Here is a 15,005-nt window from a genome sequence, read left to right on the forward strand (position 1 = left end):
GCTTAGCAACGAGCCAACAGCGCGAGGCTACCGGCGGGTGCGCCGCTATATATATATATCTACTTAGAGGTAGTGTATTACAATATATAAATTTTGTATCACAGTGTTAGTTGCCATATTTCTCCCATGATGAAAATTGATATGTATACTTGCCAGGTCTGAGGTAGGGTTGTTATCTATTTTTTATACCCCTAAGTCATAGGGGTGGCCTACCCCGAAAAAATATTTTTTTGTATTATGGACAATTTTTTTTTTATTTATAATGTTACATTGAAAATATATACACGCCTAAATTTTCACCCGTCTTTCACCAACCCCTATTTTTAATAGCGATATTCTTAAAAATATTATAAATGCTAAAGTAACTCAGTCTGTCTATTTGTCTCGCTTTCACGCCAAACATTCTGAATTACTCGTATATCTTTCAATATCTTTAGCGGTATAAACCAGGTTATGTACTACTACTAGTATTGTTAGTGAGGGATAAAGTTGATGAACAAAAGTAAAACAATATTCGTATTAAAAATATATTCATCTAATATTTTTGGCATTATTTTTAAGTTTCTTCCAAATACAAGGGGTCTGACATGGGGTGTTATGTACCTACATTAAAAGATACTTTTTGAAATGTATGAAATGTATGTACCTACTTTAAAAGATAATTTTTGACATGTATGAAATGTATGAAAGAAATGTATGTACCTACATTAAAATATAATTTTTGAAATGTATGAAATGTATGAAAGAAATGTATGTACCTACATTAAAAGATAATTTTTGACATGTATGAAATGTATGAAAGAAATGTATGTACCTACATTAAAAGATAATTTTTGACATGTATGAAATGTATGAAAGAAATGTATGTACCTACATTAAAATATAATTTTTGAAATGTATGAAAGTAATGTATGTACCTACATTAGAAGATAATTTTTGACATTTATGAAATGTATGTCCCTACTTTAAAATATAATTTTTGAAATGTATGAGATGTATGAAAAAAATGTATGTACCTACATAAAAAGTTCATTTTTGAAATGTATGAAATGTATGAAAGAAATGTATGTACCTACATTAAAAGATAATTTTTGACATGTATGAAATGTATGAAAGAAATGTATGTACCTACATTAAAAGATAATTTTTGACATGTATGAAATGTATGAAAGAAATGTATGTACCTACATTAAAATATAATTTTTGAAATGTATGAAAGTAATGTATGTACCTACATTAAAATATAATTTTTGAATTGTTGCATACATTTACATTAATAATAATTTCTGTATTAAGTAAATAAATAAATAAATAAATAAATAACAATACACGTTAAACATCATACCACAGAGTCATACGCAAGTTAAAAACAAACTGCTATGATATTAATGAGAAAGGAAAATCAACTTTATGGTATTCAAATTAGGATCGATTTCTCTCTTTTTTTTAAATACTAATTTAATCTTACCAGTTGCCAGTATTCGAAGACAACTACGATTCGTACTCGATATTTTAAATTATTATGTAATCGATTTTTCAGTACAAATGTAAATAACCAACGACACTAATAATGTACTACTATATTCCGTTCTTTGAAACGGAACACTGCTATAATACAAAATAATGAAAATTTACTGTTCACAACGACTCATTAAAAGCATCATCGAATAATGCGTAATAAAATCCTGTTATCGATTATTAAAAAAAATCGATAATACATGTATTTATTTATAATATGACAACACTTCATACATAAGTATTATTGGAAATATTATTACTTGCTTGTTCGGCTATTTTTAATTTACTTAAAAAATTTTTATATGTTTAATTTACAATAATAATATATTAAGTGCTTATTATTGGAAAATATAAAAAAGACATTTAATTAGGCCGATACAAATGACGACAATGCCATCTATGAAAGCATTTTGAAAACATTGAGCCCCATATTAGCACTGATTAAAGTGTAATTAAGTACTGGAAAATAACAAAATGAGTAAATATATGAAAATTACTTTTCTAAACGCATTATTTCATTTTAACATGTATATATAACTTTTTAAAAATTGATTAAACATTTTTGAAAACACAGTTTTGTTTTTTAAAACGTTTGCAAAACTATGAAGAATTCCATCGATACCAATCACGCCATCTATATGCAACTTTTAGCAATAATAATGGCTACTTCCTCATTGAGTGCCACTGGTATAAACAAACAAAGAATTCATTCAATATTTCAGTAGACAAGTAAAACAGACGGCCCAGTTATTATCTTCCCACCTTTAAAATCACGCTACTCAGCAATCAATAACGAATTTATCATTTAATGTCAAAACTATACAAAATATATGTTTAAAATGTTTGTAAGCGGCCGAAACTATTTATAACACTAATGTTTATAGCGTGAATGTCTAAAGATTATTGGATATTTGTTACTGTATCATAGGGATCAAAATTTTACCTTTAGTACAGTTTTCAACGTCGTAGGATACTATTTAATTGGAATTGCAGAAAAGCTGATGACTGACAGTAAACCGTTGCTAATATACATAAATAATCATGATAGATTCCCGTCCTGAGCTAAAATTTCAGGGAACTAATATATTTAACGTGGATTTCGTACCCTATAATTTGACTGACATTACACTGCCTGTAACCGAAACATAACTAAGCAAGGTGCTAGATAGATGAAATATCTGATATATATATTTCCAAGTAGACAATTGTGTATTAAATTGTTATTAAGTTAAATTTTGCATGCTAGTTTCTGGTGAAAAGTGTGATACATAAATTATATTTTTTTCAAATCTTGTAAACCACTTTTCAGGCAAAATAAAGATATTTGTATTTATATTCGTATTTAAAACTTTGTACAAACGCATAAGCAATGTTGCAGATTTAAGTAATGACAAAGTAAATTCTAACAATATTTATGCCACTTTTATCTGCCGATCACGTTTCTTGCAACACTATTACTATGAAAGAGAATACCTAGATTTACAAAGTCTAGTACATAAATTTTCTAACTATAGATTGTAATAATTGAAACATTGCGCATAAATCCTGAATTCCAATTTATTTAATTCACATGATCATCATGTACATATATCATGATCGTATGAAATAAATAACTTACAGAGCAAATATAATTTTCCTTAATTATACTCTATGTATAATAAATTAAGGAAAATTATATTTAGAATTGTATTCTATTCTAATCGTGTTTTGCGAAGATAATAACAACTTGGGAGCTGCCAAAAAATATCTCGAAATAAAAAAAAACAGTTCACTGAACCTCTCATTGCTGGCAATAGAATCCGACGCCCAAACAACCCAACGTAATCACTAAAACAATATCTGGGGAAAAATGATTACGCGCGCACAGCGCGCCCGCGTTAGTTCGACAATATGTGAAAATAAAATCCCGCATATTACGAGTATAAGGGATCCAATAACCGCCCATGGGGATGGGAACATCTGGGTAAAAAGAAATTGATTATATCCAACACTTTCGCTATAAACGTCTTAAAACGATTTTAACGTAAAAAGTCACTTAAGTTAAGTCGGCTTACCGAGATATCTCGTTTCGATATCACATTACCTCTTTCCATTGTCTTTCCCCGTTAGCGCTGTATCTTATTTTTTTTATTTCATAAAGCTGATGCTCAATTTGCTCTTTCAATCTCTGATTGAAGTATTATTCCACTTCAGAATAATTACATTAGCGTAGACATACAAATGTATATTACATTGCAACACTACTAAGGCCACACTCCTTAGAAGTAACATATTTCTAGACACACTTAATAAAATTGAGGTAAGCTTTGTAAGGAGTCGTCTGCGAGGGTACATCAGACTCACCCATTTCAGGAGTTTACCTTATATGCTGTGTTTCAGATGAAAGGTAAGGTTTTGTTGTAAGGTTTGAAAATAAGGTAGTGATATTAAAGAATATGGCGGCATGACATCTTAGTCCTCCAAAATTAATCACGGGCGACGCATGATTATGTGATGTCCGTGTTGCTATTCATACAATTTAGATTAGATAAAAGCTAAGAATAACCTGACATTAACGCAGCTGGAGTCGAGTCACAACGCGAGTTTTAAGGCGTTTGTGTCCTGGGTCCACATGCTATTGTTGCCCACCTTGAAGGAGGACTACCGGCCGAAGAGTGTGGTGTATCGGCGCTACCGTGGCAGATTTCGTCGTCAGTGCCGTGACCACACAGACTATATCAATATATTAGTTTTATAATATTAATTAATTAAACCGACGATCTGGTCAAGATCGCGGGAAGGCATTGGATGCGAGCAGCGCAGGACCGATCGTCGTGGAGATCTTTGGGCCTCCCAGGCCTATGTCCAGCAGTGGACGTCTTCCGGGCTGCGATGATGATGATGATGATGATGTATGTTAGTCTATAAGGTATTTAAAATATGGGCCTAGGTGCCTGAAATAATTAAATAAAAATATACATAGACGTCGGATTTCACTTGCCATTGTAACTACTTAAAAAAATCATTTATTATTTAATATCAACACGAATGAGCACGTATTCAACAGAACAGTGTTGTATAATATAAAATCCTACAAATGACACTTCCTTAATGCAGTTTTCAACGTGGCGTGATAAAAAGAACCGCGCTCTATCTCCGGGCCCCTGTAATATTAACACCCCAAAACGAGCACAGCGTAAGTAAAATTTTCAGACAAACACATAATGGCGACTTTGTGTGGAAAAAACCTTACAATCCAGATTATGTCGCTATATTTCCGACGGCTTGTTCTGCGTTTTCCTCAACGGTGTACATACTTATACATAAGTTCTAACAGAATGCTTGTAATAATCTGAAATTCAGTGATAGCGCTTATTTACGAAGAATAAACACCCAAGAATAGAGGAAATTTTGTAAAAAGTATATATATAAAATGATAATAATAATAACCCTGGACAATTAACACAACGCCATCTAGTCCAACAGTAAGCAGAGCTTGTGTTGTGGGTACTAGACAACTGATATAAATACTTAGATTTTTTAAAGTATATTTATATCTATATAAAATATATATAGAAAACATCCAGACCGAAACAAACGATCATACTCATGAATACAAATATTGGCACCGTACGAGGAATTGTACCAGCGACTATCGGAAGAAAAGCGGGGAGCTTAACCTCTAGACCACCAAGATCGTCAATGTAATAAGTAAAATATACCTCTCTCAGATGATTCTTGCGCCGATAAGTCGCATTGCAATGCGATTTATTGACTTGACTAATAAGCAACTTAGAATTATAAAATGTAAGTTAAAGTAAAATTTCACTATTGAATAAATATCAACATCTAAATCTTTAAAAACCATTTACTAATTCTTTACATGTAAATTTGCCTGACCTACAATTGAATGTAGGTTATTGTAACAAATGAAGTTCAAAACTTTCCGGACAGAGCAGGTGGTTGCTACAAATTTAACTAGATCCTAAAGATCATCAAAGTGTATTGTTTTCTTTAATATAAATTTTGGTTAACCATAATGGAATTCTCAGCAACGCGGGAGTATTAGGGCTTCACGTGATAACTTGATCTAGTAATGTTCATGCCTATAGATGACTTACTATTACGTTGATTTCAGTTTCATTTAGTTTAATTGAGATTCTAATTACATAAAAAATAAATAGGCATATATCTTATTATAATTTTGTATAAAAACTATAAAGTATACAAGTCAATATAAATTACTAGCTGTGCCCGCGACTTCAACTGTGTAAAATAACGATAATTTCATATAACCTTTCATCTCTATTTTCAACCACTTACAACCCTTTTTTCGCATTAAAAAGTAGCCTATGTCCTTTCTAAGACCTAGACTATCTGTCTACCAAATGTCATTTAAATCGGTTCAGTAGTTTTGGCGTGAAAGCGAGACAGACAGTCAGACAGAGTTTCACATTTATAATGTCATATACTGGCCACCAGTCGCTAGTTCGAATATTTATAATATGAAATATTTCTATTTGACATATGTCCATAATTTTCTATTCTAATAAATTAACTTATGTAAATACACGTATTTTATAAATTGGCGACGATGTCAACTATCGATATAAAAAAATTGAAGAAAACACGAGCCTCGCTACGGGGTTTACTTACAAAATTAGAAAATTATATAACCACTAACGAAACAATCCCTCAAGAAGAAATTCAGTCAAGACTTCAATCGCTTCAAGAAACATTACGAAAACTACAAGAAATTCAACATGATATCGAAACAGAATCACCAGAAGAACAACTTAATGAAGAAATAGAGAACAGATACGACTTTGAAGAGAAATGTACATTTTTAAAGACCAAACTTTTGATACTACAAAACAGAAATCACGTACCCACCGCAGCACCACAGCTATCCCCATCACCTTCGAGCACCAATTCACGTCTAGACAGAAATCCCAAAATGAATTTCCAACCATTTCAAGAAAAAGAAACTTTTAAAAATTTTACGAAAAGATTAACAGTATATTTTTTATTAAACAACATAGAAGACCCTAAAATGAAAGTATATATATTACTATCTGCCTTATCTCCTGAACTTCACGAAAAGTTACACGACCTATGCTCGCCTGAAGATCCGATTAACATGAACTTTATAGAACTTACTCGTATACTAGATGACCACATAGATCCAAAACCGAGTGTATGGGCATTACAACATAAATTTATTACCCGGGTACAAAAACAGGATGAAACAGTAGCAATGTACGCCTCCGAATTAAAGAAATTGTCCAATAACTGTGAATTTAAATGTCAAAGCTGCCATAAACCAACTTTAGAAAGCTTCATATCATTACAATTTATCCGAGGATTGAAGGACAGTGATATAAGAATAAGAATACTACAAGAGCGAGAAACACCACCTTTTACAAGATTGGTACAAATGGCTACATCCATGGAAATGGGAAAATCGGAAAACATACGAATGTCTACAGACGCACACCGATATTCTGACAGCCTCAATAGAATTACAAATATAACAAATAAAAACAATTTCCCTAATACACCACCATCTCAAATACAAAATCGAAGACTACCAATAACAATAAAAGAATTGAAAGGAAAATGCTACCGATGTGGAAAAAATGACCACCAGTCTAAAGAATGTGGTGCCTTAAAATCCGTTTGCATGAAGTGCAATAAAACAGGTCATTTAGCGCGTGTTTGCTTACAAAGAAATACAAATATGAATAAATTAGATGACACTACAAGTAATACGAGTGATGAAAACATGGGAGACATCAATCTCATGAAAAGTGAAATATCAGAAAAATACATGATCCAAATAAAAATTGAGAACAGACCAATCAGTATGGAGTTTGACACTGGAGCAACATTGTCATCAATATCCCTGAAACAATACAAGAAATTGAATATCGGAAACCGAATATTCAAAACTGATATGAAATTAAGAACATACACTGGAGAAATTATTAAACCCTCAGGAGTCACCTACGTCAAATATACATACAAAGATCAGACCTTTAATGGAAAACTATATATAATCAACCAAGATGTTGACGCAATTTTTGGGAGAAGCTGGATGAAAGAACTTACAATAAAATTATCAGATATCAATATAATACGAAATTCAGAACCATCTACGAATCTTGATCAATTATTAGAAGAATATACGAACACTGTATTTAGAACCGACTTAGGAAAAATACCAAATTACCAAGCTCATTTGAACCTCAAGGAAAACATACAACCTATATTTATTAAACCTCGTCGTATACCGTATGCTTTAAAGGAAAAAGTTGATGAAGAGATAGAGCGACTATGTTCAGAAGGAATCATTACTAAAGTGGACCATGCGGAATGGGGTACTCCAATCGTACCAATCGTAAAACCTAACGGCACTATCCGTTTGTGCGCAGACTACAAGGTAACCCTTAACAAATGTATCAAGGATGAACAATACCCAATCCCCATAATAGAAGACATATTCATAGAAATGAATGGAGGGAAATATTTCTGCACCTTAGATATCAAACAAGCCTATCTAAATTTAGAAATGGATGACGAAAGCGCACTTTTACAAACGTTAAGTACACACAAAGGCACTTATAAAGTGAATCGATTGATGTTCGGTGTTAAGGTAGCACCTAGCCTATGGCAAAAATTTATGGATCAATTACTTCAGGGACTAGATGGAGTCAAATGCTTCTTTGATGACATTATTATTCAAGGAACCTCAGAAGATCAACTCCTATCACGTCTGAAACAAGTTCTTCAGAAACTCAAAGAGAGTAACCTGCGCGTCAACAGAGAAAAATGTAACTTTTTTAAGCGAAGTATTAATTACCTAGGACATATAATAGATGAAGATGGACTACATAAAAATAAAGACAAAGTGAAAGCGATTATGAAAACAGAGAGACCGAAAAATGTAAATGAATTAAGAACCTTTCTAGGTATGGCAAAATATTATAACAAATTTATACCAAACTTGGCCTCAATAACAAATCCTCTAAATGAATTACTAAAGAAAGAAAAAGAATTTCAATGGTCCTCAAAATGTGAAACAAGCTTTAATAAAATTAAACAGGAGATATTGAGTGAAAGAGTTCTCATTCATTTCGATCCCAAAAAGCCATTGATAATAGCCACTGACGCATCTCCAACAGGATTAGGCGTTGTTCTATCTCATAAACTAAAGGATGGATCTGAAAGGCCAATCGCATTTGCTTCTAGATCACTTTCAACCAGCGAAAAGAAATATAGTCAAATCGATAAAGAAGCTACAGCCATCTTCTGGGGCATAAAGAAATTTTTTCACTACTGCTACGGTCGGAAATTCACACTGATAACCGACCACAAGCCTCTTACCTCAATCTTTCACCCACACCAAACACTACCAGCCTTAAGCACAATGAGACTATTCCATTACGCACATTTTCTATCAGGATTTGATTATGATGTAGAATACAGACCGGCATCAAAACATTCAAATGCTGATTATTTATCAAGATTTCCAGTGGAATATGTAAAAGAAAATTCTAAAGATCAACACTACACATTCCAACAACAACAAATCAATACGCTTGATGTCCGACCAGAACTTATAGCTAAAGAAACAAAGACAGATGAGGAACTTAAAATATTGTTGGAAGCACTAAAAACAGGTCACTCAGTACGCCAACACGGCTATAACGATAACGAACTTACACTTCAAGATAATTGCATTTTGAAAGGAACCCGAGTCGTAATACCGCACAGTCTACGTAGCCGTGTTCTCGACGAACTACACGCAGGACATGTTGGTATTCTTAAAATGAAATTATTAGCACGCAGTTACATATATTGGAAAAATATAAACACAGATATTGAAAACAAGGTAAAATCTTGCAGAGCATGTCGATTACAACAGAATGAACCACCGAAAGCACCGCTACACCATTGGGTGTAGCGGTGCTTTCGGTGGTACAACCTACAGAACCCTGGCAACGACTGCATATCGACTTTGCCGGACCTGTACATGGTTACCAACTTTTTGTTGTCGTAGATGCCTTCACAAAGTGGGTTGAAATCTACCCTACTAAAATTACTACAAGTTCGTGGTGTATTGCTAAACTGAAAGAACTGTTCACTACATATGGAATACCACATACATTAGCATCAGATAATGGACGACAATTTATATCTCAAGAATTTGAATATTACCTTTCGAACTGTGGTATAAAACACTCGAAATCAGCTCCCTACCATCCAGCGACTAACGGCCAAGCAGAGCGCTATATACAAACAATAAAAAGGGCGCTACGCGCAATGGAGGGGGAGAGGGGTGACCTTAACGATAAACTTCTGATCATTAAGACACGACTCAGACGTACACCAACCTCGAACGGTCGGACACCATATCAGCTTCTGTTCAATCGAGACGTCAGAACCAAGCTCCATGTTATGTTCCGCACCACACCAGCACTAGCAGTAGCTGAATCGAATAACAGACCACCTGTTAAACAAATATATACAAAAGGTGACCGGGTCCAAGCTAGAAACTACTCTGTACGCGGGCCAAAATGGGAATTTGGCAACATATTGAATAGACTGGGACGATTGCACTACGAAGTACAGACCGACCAGGGAGCTGTGTGGCGCAGGCACGTGGAGCAGCTACTACCGGCCCCAGGAATCCAGAAATAGAATAGAATACTGCAGAATAGCGGCGGAGGACTGTCATATACTGGCCACCAGTCGCTAGTTCGAATATTTATAATATGAAATATTTCTATTTGACATATGTCCATAATTTTCTATTCTAATAAATTAACTTATGTAAATACACGTATTTTATATATAATATTAGTAAGTATAAGAAAACGATATAGCGTCATCAACTTTTATTTCGTAACAGTTTTGATACTGGATATAACCATTTTAAAGGAAATTATGCTACGGTATAAATTGGTAAGATTTTTCTAGTTGTAAAGAAGTTTTTGAACAACAATTGTGGTATTATATTACTTTGAAAATGTGCCAAGCTAGGTATCACGTTGCTTCGAGTTTGAATTGTGTTGACTTCTTTTGAACAATATATATTGTTTTTGCTTATAAACTTTATCTTATGTTGCGAGTGACACTTGTATGTTTGTCTGTTTGTTGTACTTTGAAAACTTTATTTAACCCGTTACATAAATAGAAAAAATAAAAAAGACAAAATGTGTCTGCCTGAAAGAAACCTACCTGCTTACTTTGCAATACATAGTTACAGATGCATGCAGTTTTATCTTCTCACAATCTATTAAAAAAATATTAAAACAAAAAAACTCATTTTTTAATAAAAAAGGGTTTTCAGTAGCCAGCCTGCCTGATGGTAAGCGACTAACACTGCATTCAACGCTTTTATTATCAGAGATAATTATTTTCATTTATGCATTACCAACCATTTAGATAAGATTTAATTTAATGTTGTCACAAACTGTATCAAGAAGCTGTTGAATTGACTTTGTTTTACTGTTGGCGTCTGTGTCTAAGATGCTTTCCATATATGTTTACATAAATGCGACGGTTACCCTTACTACTTGATGGACTGACAGCTATTTATTTGCACTACCAGTTACTATAAAAAATAGACACAAATTACATTATACGATACTTTTGTATTAATCATACAAAAGTATCGTTATTTGAGATGTTTTGAAAATGATATAGATTACTTTTAACAAAATTTTAGATAAAAATTCGAAAATCTAACGTAAAATGATAATAATTTCATAAAACAAATTAGCTTATCACAAATTACAATAGAAATGATACGTCCAAAGTGTAATCACTAAATTGGGCTAAACCAGGATAAGTCGGCCTTATCCTTACAAATTGACGATTTTAATTAGGCTCTTGAAAGAATAGGGTGCCCATTCGCAGGCAACGTAATCTCTTTAACGGCTGTTAAAAAGATTAATAGAAAGGACGAGTAGGTCATTGGATTGTATTTAGGAGTCTCTTAGGTTACAGATCCCCCTTTATTTGTAAGGTTCGAGTGTTAAGAGTCATATAAGATTGGGTTGTGCTATTGCGAGTAATTAGTTTTTATTTTTCCATTGTAGTATCACATATAGCCATTGGCATCATAGTCAATGGACAGAGGCACTGATTGCGCTCCGAACAGTGAGAACTGAGTTGCACAGTTTCATATACAACAAAAAAGTAAATTCTATCTCTATTCAGAAAATCTACAGATGTTTGGTGTCACAATGGAATTATAAGAATTGCCATAGTATCATGTTTATGCTATGTCAAGTATTTTTAGCCAAGTTTGTCAAGTTTTTTCCGCTTGTCTGTATTTCAGTTGTATTAAAAAATTAAATAGACGTAACGTAGAATATGTATCACTCCATTAACCGATGGACTTAAATTCTTCAAATACGTTACGACAATGCACTAAAAGGAGATCAAATATGAATGCCAAAATGTATATATGATCACCATAATTCTTCAATTTCATTAAAATTCTTTTTTTTTATAGATTTAATGTATGTAATGTTATGATTAATTAAAAAAAAAATATATTAATATTCTGTACTTTCCCTCATTCTCTATATAAAAGGAAATGTGTGCGAAATTTAATACTCCATCGACCGACGGAGCAATTTTCGTAAAAAGGGGTACAAAGTTTTTGCTTCTCGTATTCAGTACACACATATACATACGCAATATCTTTGCTACTATTTTCTGATACTGATCTTGCAACAGATATATTGCACATTGCAAAATGAAATAAAAGCAAAAATATAGCTATCTCAATGACATTAAGATTAAACATGGAATTAACGTTTGATATATCGCAGATAGAAACGCTCAGAATTGATCGACGACTCGACCAGTCAATGGTGGGAGATAAATAGCCAGGGCCAGCATTGAATGCGTAACAAATGGTCCTAACGCCTCGTCTTCTCCGACGTGGGACAAACGCTTTGTGCGTTCGACCTGCATCATTTGGTACAATGCCTTCGAATATCGAGCTTCCTTGTACGCCATTATTTATCGCAATTTTTTTTCCTTTCAATTAATTTACTCCGGATTCCTTATGAACAGGTAGTTCTTCATCATAATTTTTCTAATCATAACTGTGCAGTGTTTGATGACGTTGCACATACCAAGGCGAAGTAAATGTTATATCTATGTATATATATACACACTGTTTATAACAGAAAATAGTTGGATTTGCTGTATTAGAGAAATTATAGAGCATTGGATATAACCTGTAGAATTTGCTAGTACTCCGCGTAGATTTTGCAGAAGTGAAATAAAATTGCGGAGACTGTATTTACTGCATCCACGTCTATTGTATGAAATTGAAAGATAGACTAATAGATCTTATGTGATATTTTAAAAGAAACATTGCCAGAAATGATTAAAATATTAAAACTTTATATTATTACACTAGCTCGTGACTTCGTCCGCGTGGAATTTAACAAAAAAGTAATTATAGATTTTTTCTAAAACAAAAGTAACCTAAGTTACTCCTTATTACATTAGCTACATGTCAATAAAAGTCCCGTCAAAATCGGTCTAGCCATTTCAGAGATTAGCCGGAACAAACAGACAGACAGACAAAAATTGTAAAAAATGTTATTTTGGTGTAATAATTTATTACCGTATTTATATTCATATGCATGTAGTAAAAAACTGTTATTTAAATATTATAAACAGACACTCCAATTTTATTTATATGTATAGATTAGAGAAAAATTATTTCCAGTTGAAGCAATTCAATACGTTAAAGCTAGATCTTAAGCAGATTAAATGGTTTCTCAGCAGTAATCTAGTCTTGAATAAATAATAGATTTATTTGTATATTCTGAAAATGACAACTAAGTAAAAAAATACGCTTTAGAATGATCACTAACAATAATACCTAAAGGAAAACGATTATAGTAGCTTACAGACTACCCGCAATATCTGTTAACTCTTCATGAATAAATTCCTACATTCTGCAGTCTCTTAGGAAAACTTTGTAAAGAGCTCATACAGTTTAGTGACTATCTACGAGAGGAAGCTTCTTTGAAATTTATTTATATCCGATCTCATGATATCTAGGATATAGGTAACTCTATCTTTTCAATAACTTTTTTAATTTAGGTAAAAGACCTTCCAAAAAATTATATCTATATAGTGAGGCAGAGATGAATGTATCTCTGAGTGTGAAGTTAAAAATACTTATTAATTAGTTTATATCGCTTTCCAGATTGAGCTAGTCCTCAAGGTATTAGACCTACAATAAGAATCACTGGCAGTTTTTACATATTCTTTTATCCATATTCAAAATATGATGTTCCTTATATACTTTTTGTTTTGTAACACTTCTGTCACTGCACTCTGCTATAATAAACGTCTATACAAGCACCTCTCTATTTTCATTCATTTTTACTCAAGGTTATCTCTTTTTAGACTAGACTGTTACTAGATCAATCTGAAAAGTGGTTCAAACGAAAGCAACAGTAAAGTTAGGAACAGCCCTCAGTGGTTTAAACGAAAGCACTACATATGTACATGTAGTGCTCTGTGATATCATACCGTAAAACGGAATCTTCGTGTTAGTAATATTCGTGAACGTTTTCAAAGGTATTGGGATGTATGTTTGTAACTCAATCAAGCTTAACCGGGTGAACGGATTCGAATGAAATTTCGTACACAAACGTGAACGACAAACTGGAATGGCACATGGAATACTATTTATTACATCTGCGAGTTACAGTTGTTCTAATATAACATTTTGTCATGGTGTGGACTGGAAATTAGAACACCTGATAGATTATGTTGGCGACTGCCTCGAACTCTTTTGATCATTTTATTATTTTTGTTTTAGAAATAAATAACTGTAGAGTTCATACATGTTCTTTTTATATCTCATGTTATTTGATACATTTCACGTATTGGATTTACTATAGTTCGCAGCTGCATATTAATGTATTTTACTATCAAAATCTACGCGGTTTCATCATTTATACACATACAGTCCACCGATCCGTCACAAATGTTACATTTATGTTTTCTGTTTCGTATTATTTAATTCGAATGAGACTGGTGATAAGAAATGTGACTAATGGGCGGAAGTTAGTTTATTTATTAATGTAACTTTAATGCAGACTGTACAAAAAGTATCGGTACGTTTGACGGAACTAACACCATGCGGCATTTTCTACCTATCCACCATAGGTAGCGCAGAGAAATTTTGCTATTTTTTTTTAATAGAATTAAAGTCGTTTATTCTGACTTGTAAGTACGAGTAACAATAGATAATTTGAAGTCAGCTTTAACGTTGGATCTCGTAAGGTGCTCACCACGCTTACAGATAAACCGAAGCGTGTAGTGAGCCAATAATATAACATAAAAAATAACAAACAACACTCAAGAAACTTATTAATATTGTCATGAAATATATCGATCTCTAGCCGCTCCGGAACCAGGCTATTGAGCAGTGAGATAGCTTGATAAGTAGGAGCAAA

The 15,005-nt window shown here is 32.9% G+C and overlaps 1 protein-coding gene across 1 annotated transcript; it reads left to right on the top strand.

The window, feature by feature from the left end:
- The first annotated feature begins 6,091 nt into the window (after positions 1-6,091).
- Positions 6,092-10,200, top strand: LOC131850317 (uncharacterized protein K02A2.6-like). The gene is made up of 2 exons (XM_059200516.1): positions 6,092-9,317; positions 9,560-10,200. Exons 1-2 carry the CDS (start codon positions 6,092-6,094, stop codon positions 10,198-10,200), a joined length of 3,867 nt encoding a protein of 1,288 aa, XP_059056499.1.
- The last annotated feature ends 4,805 nt before the right edge of the window (positions 10,201-15,005 follow it).

This window comes from Achroia grisella, unplaced genomic scaffold (assembly GCF_030625045.1).
Source record: "Achroia grisella isolate CSIRO2021 unplaced genomic scaffold, CSIRO_AGI_Agris_v1 utg729, whole genome shotgun sequence".
In the NCBI taxonomy this organism is placed as follows: domain Eukaryota; kingdom Metazoa; phylum Arthropoda; class Insecta; order Lepidoptera; family Pyralidae; genus Achroia; species Achroia grisella.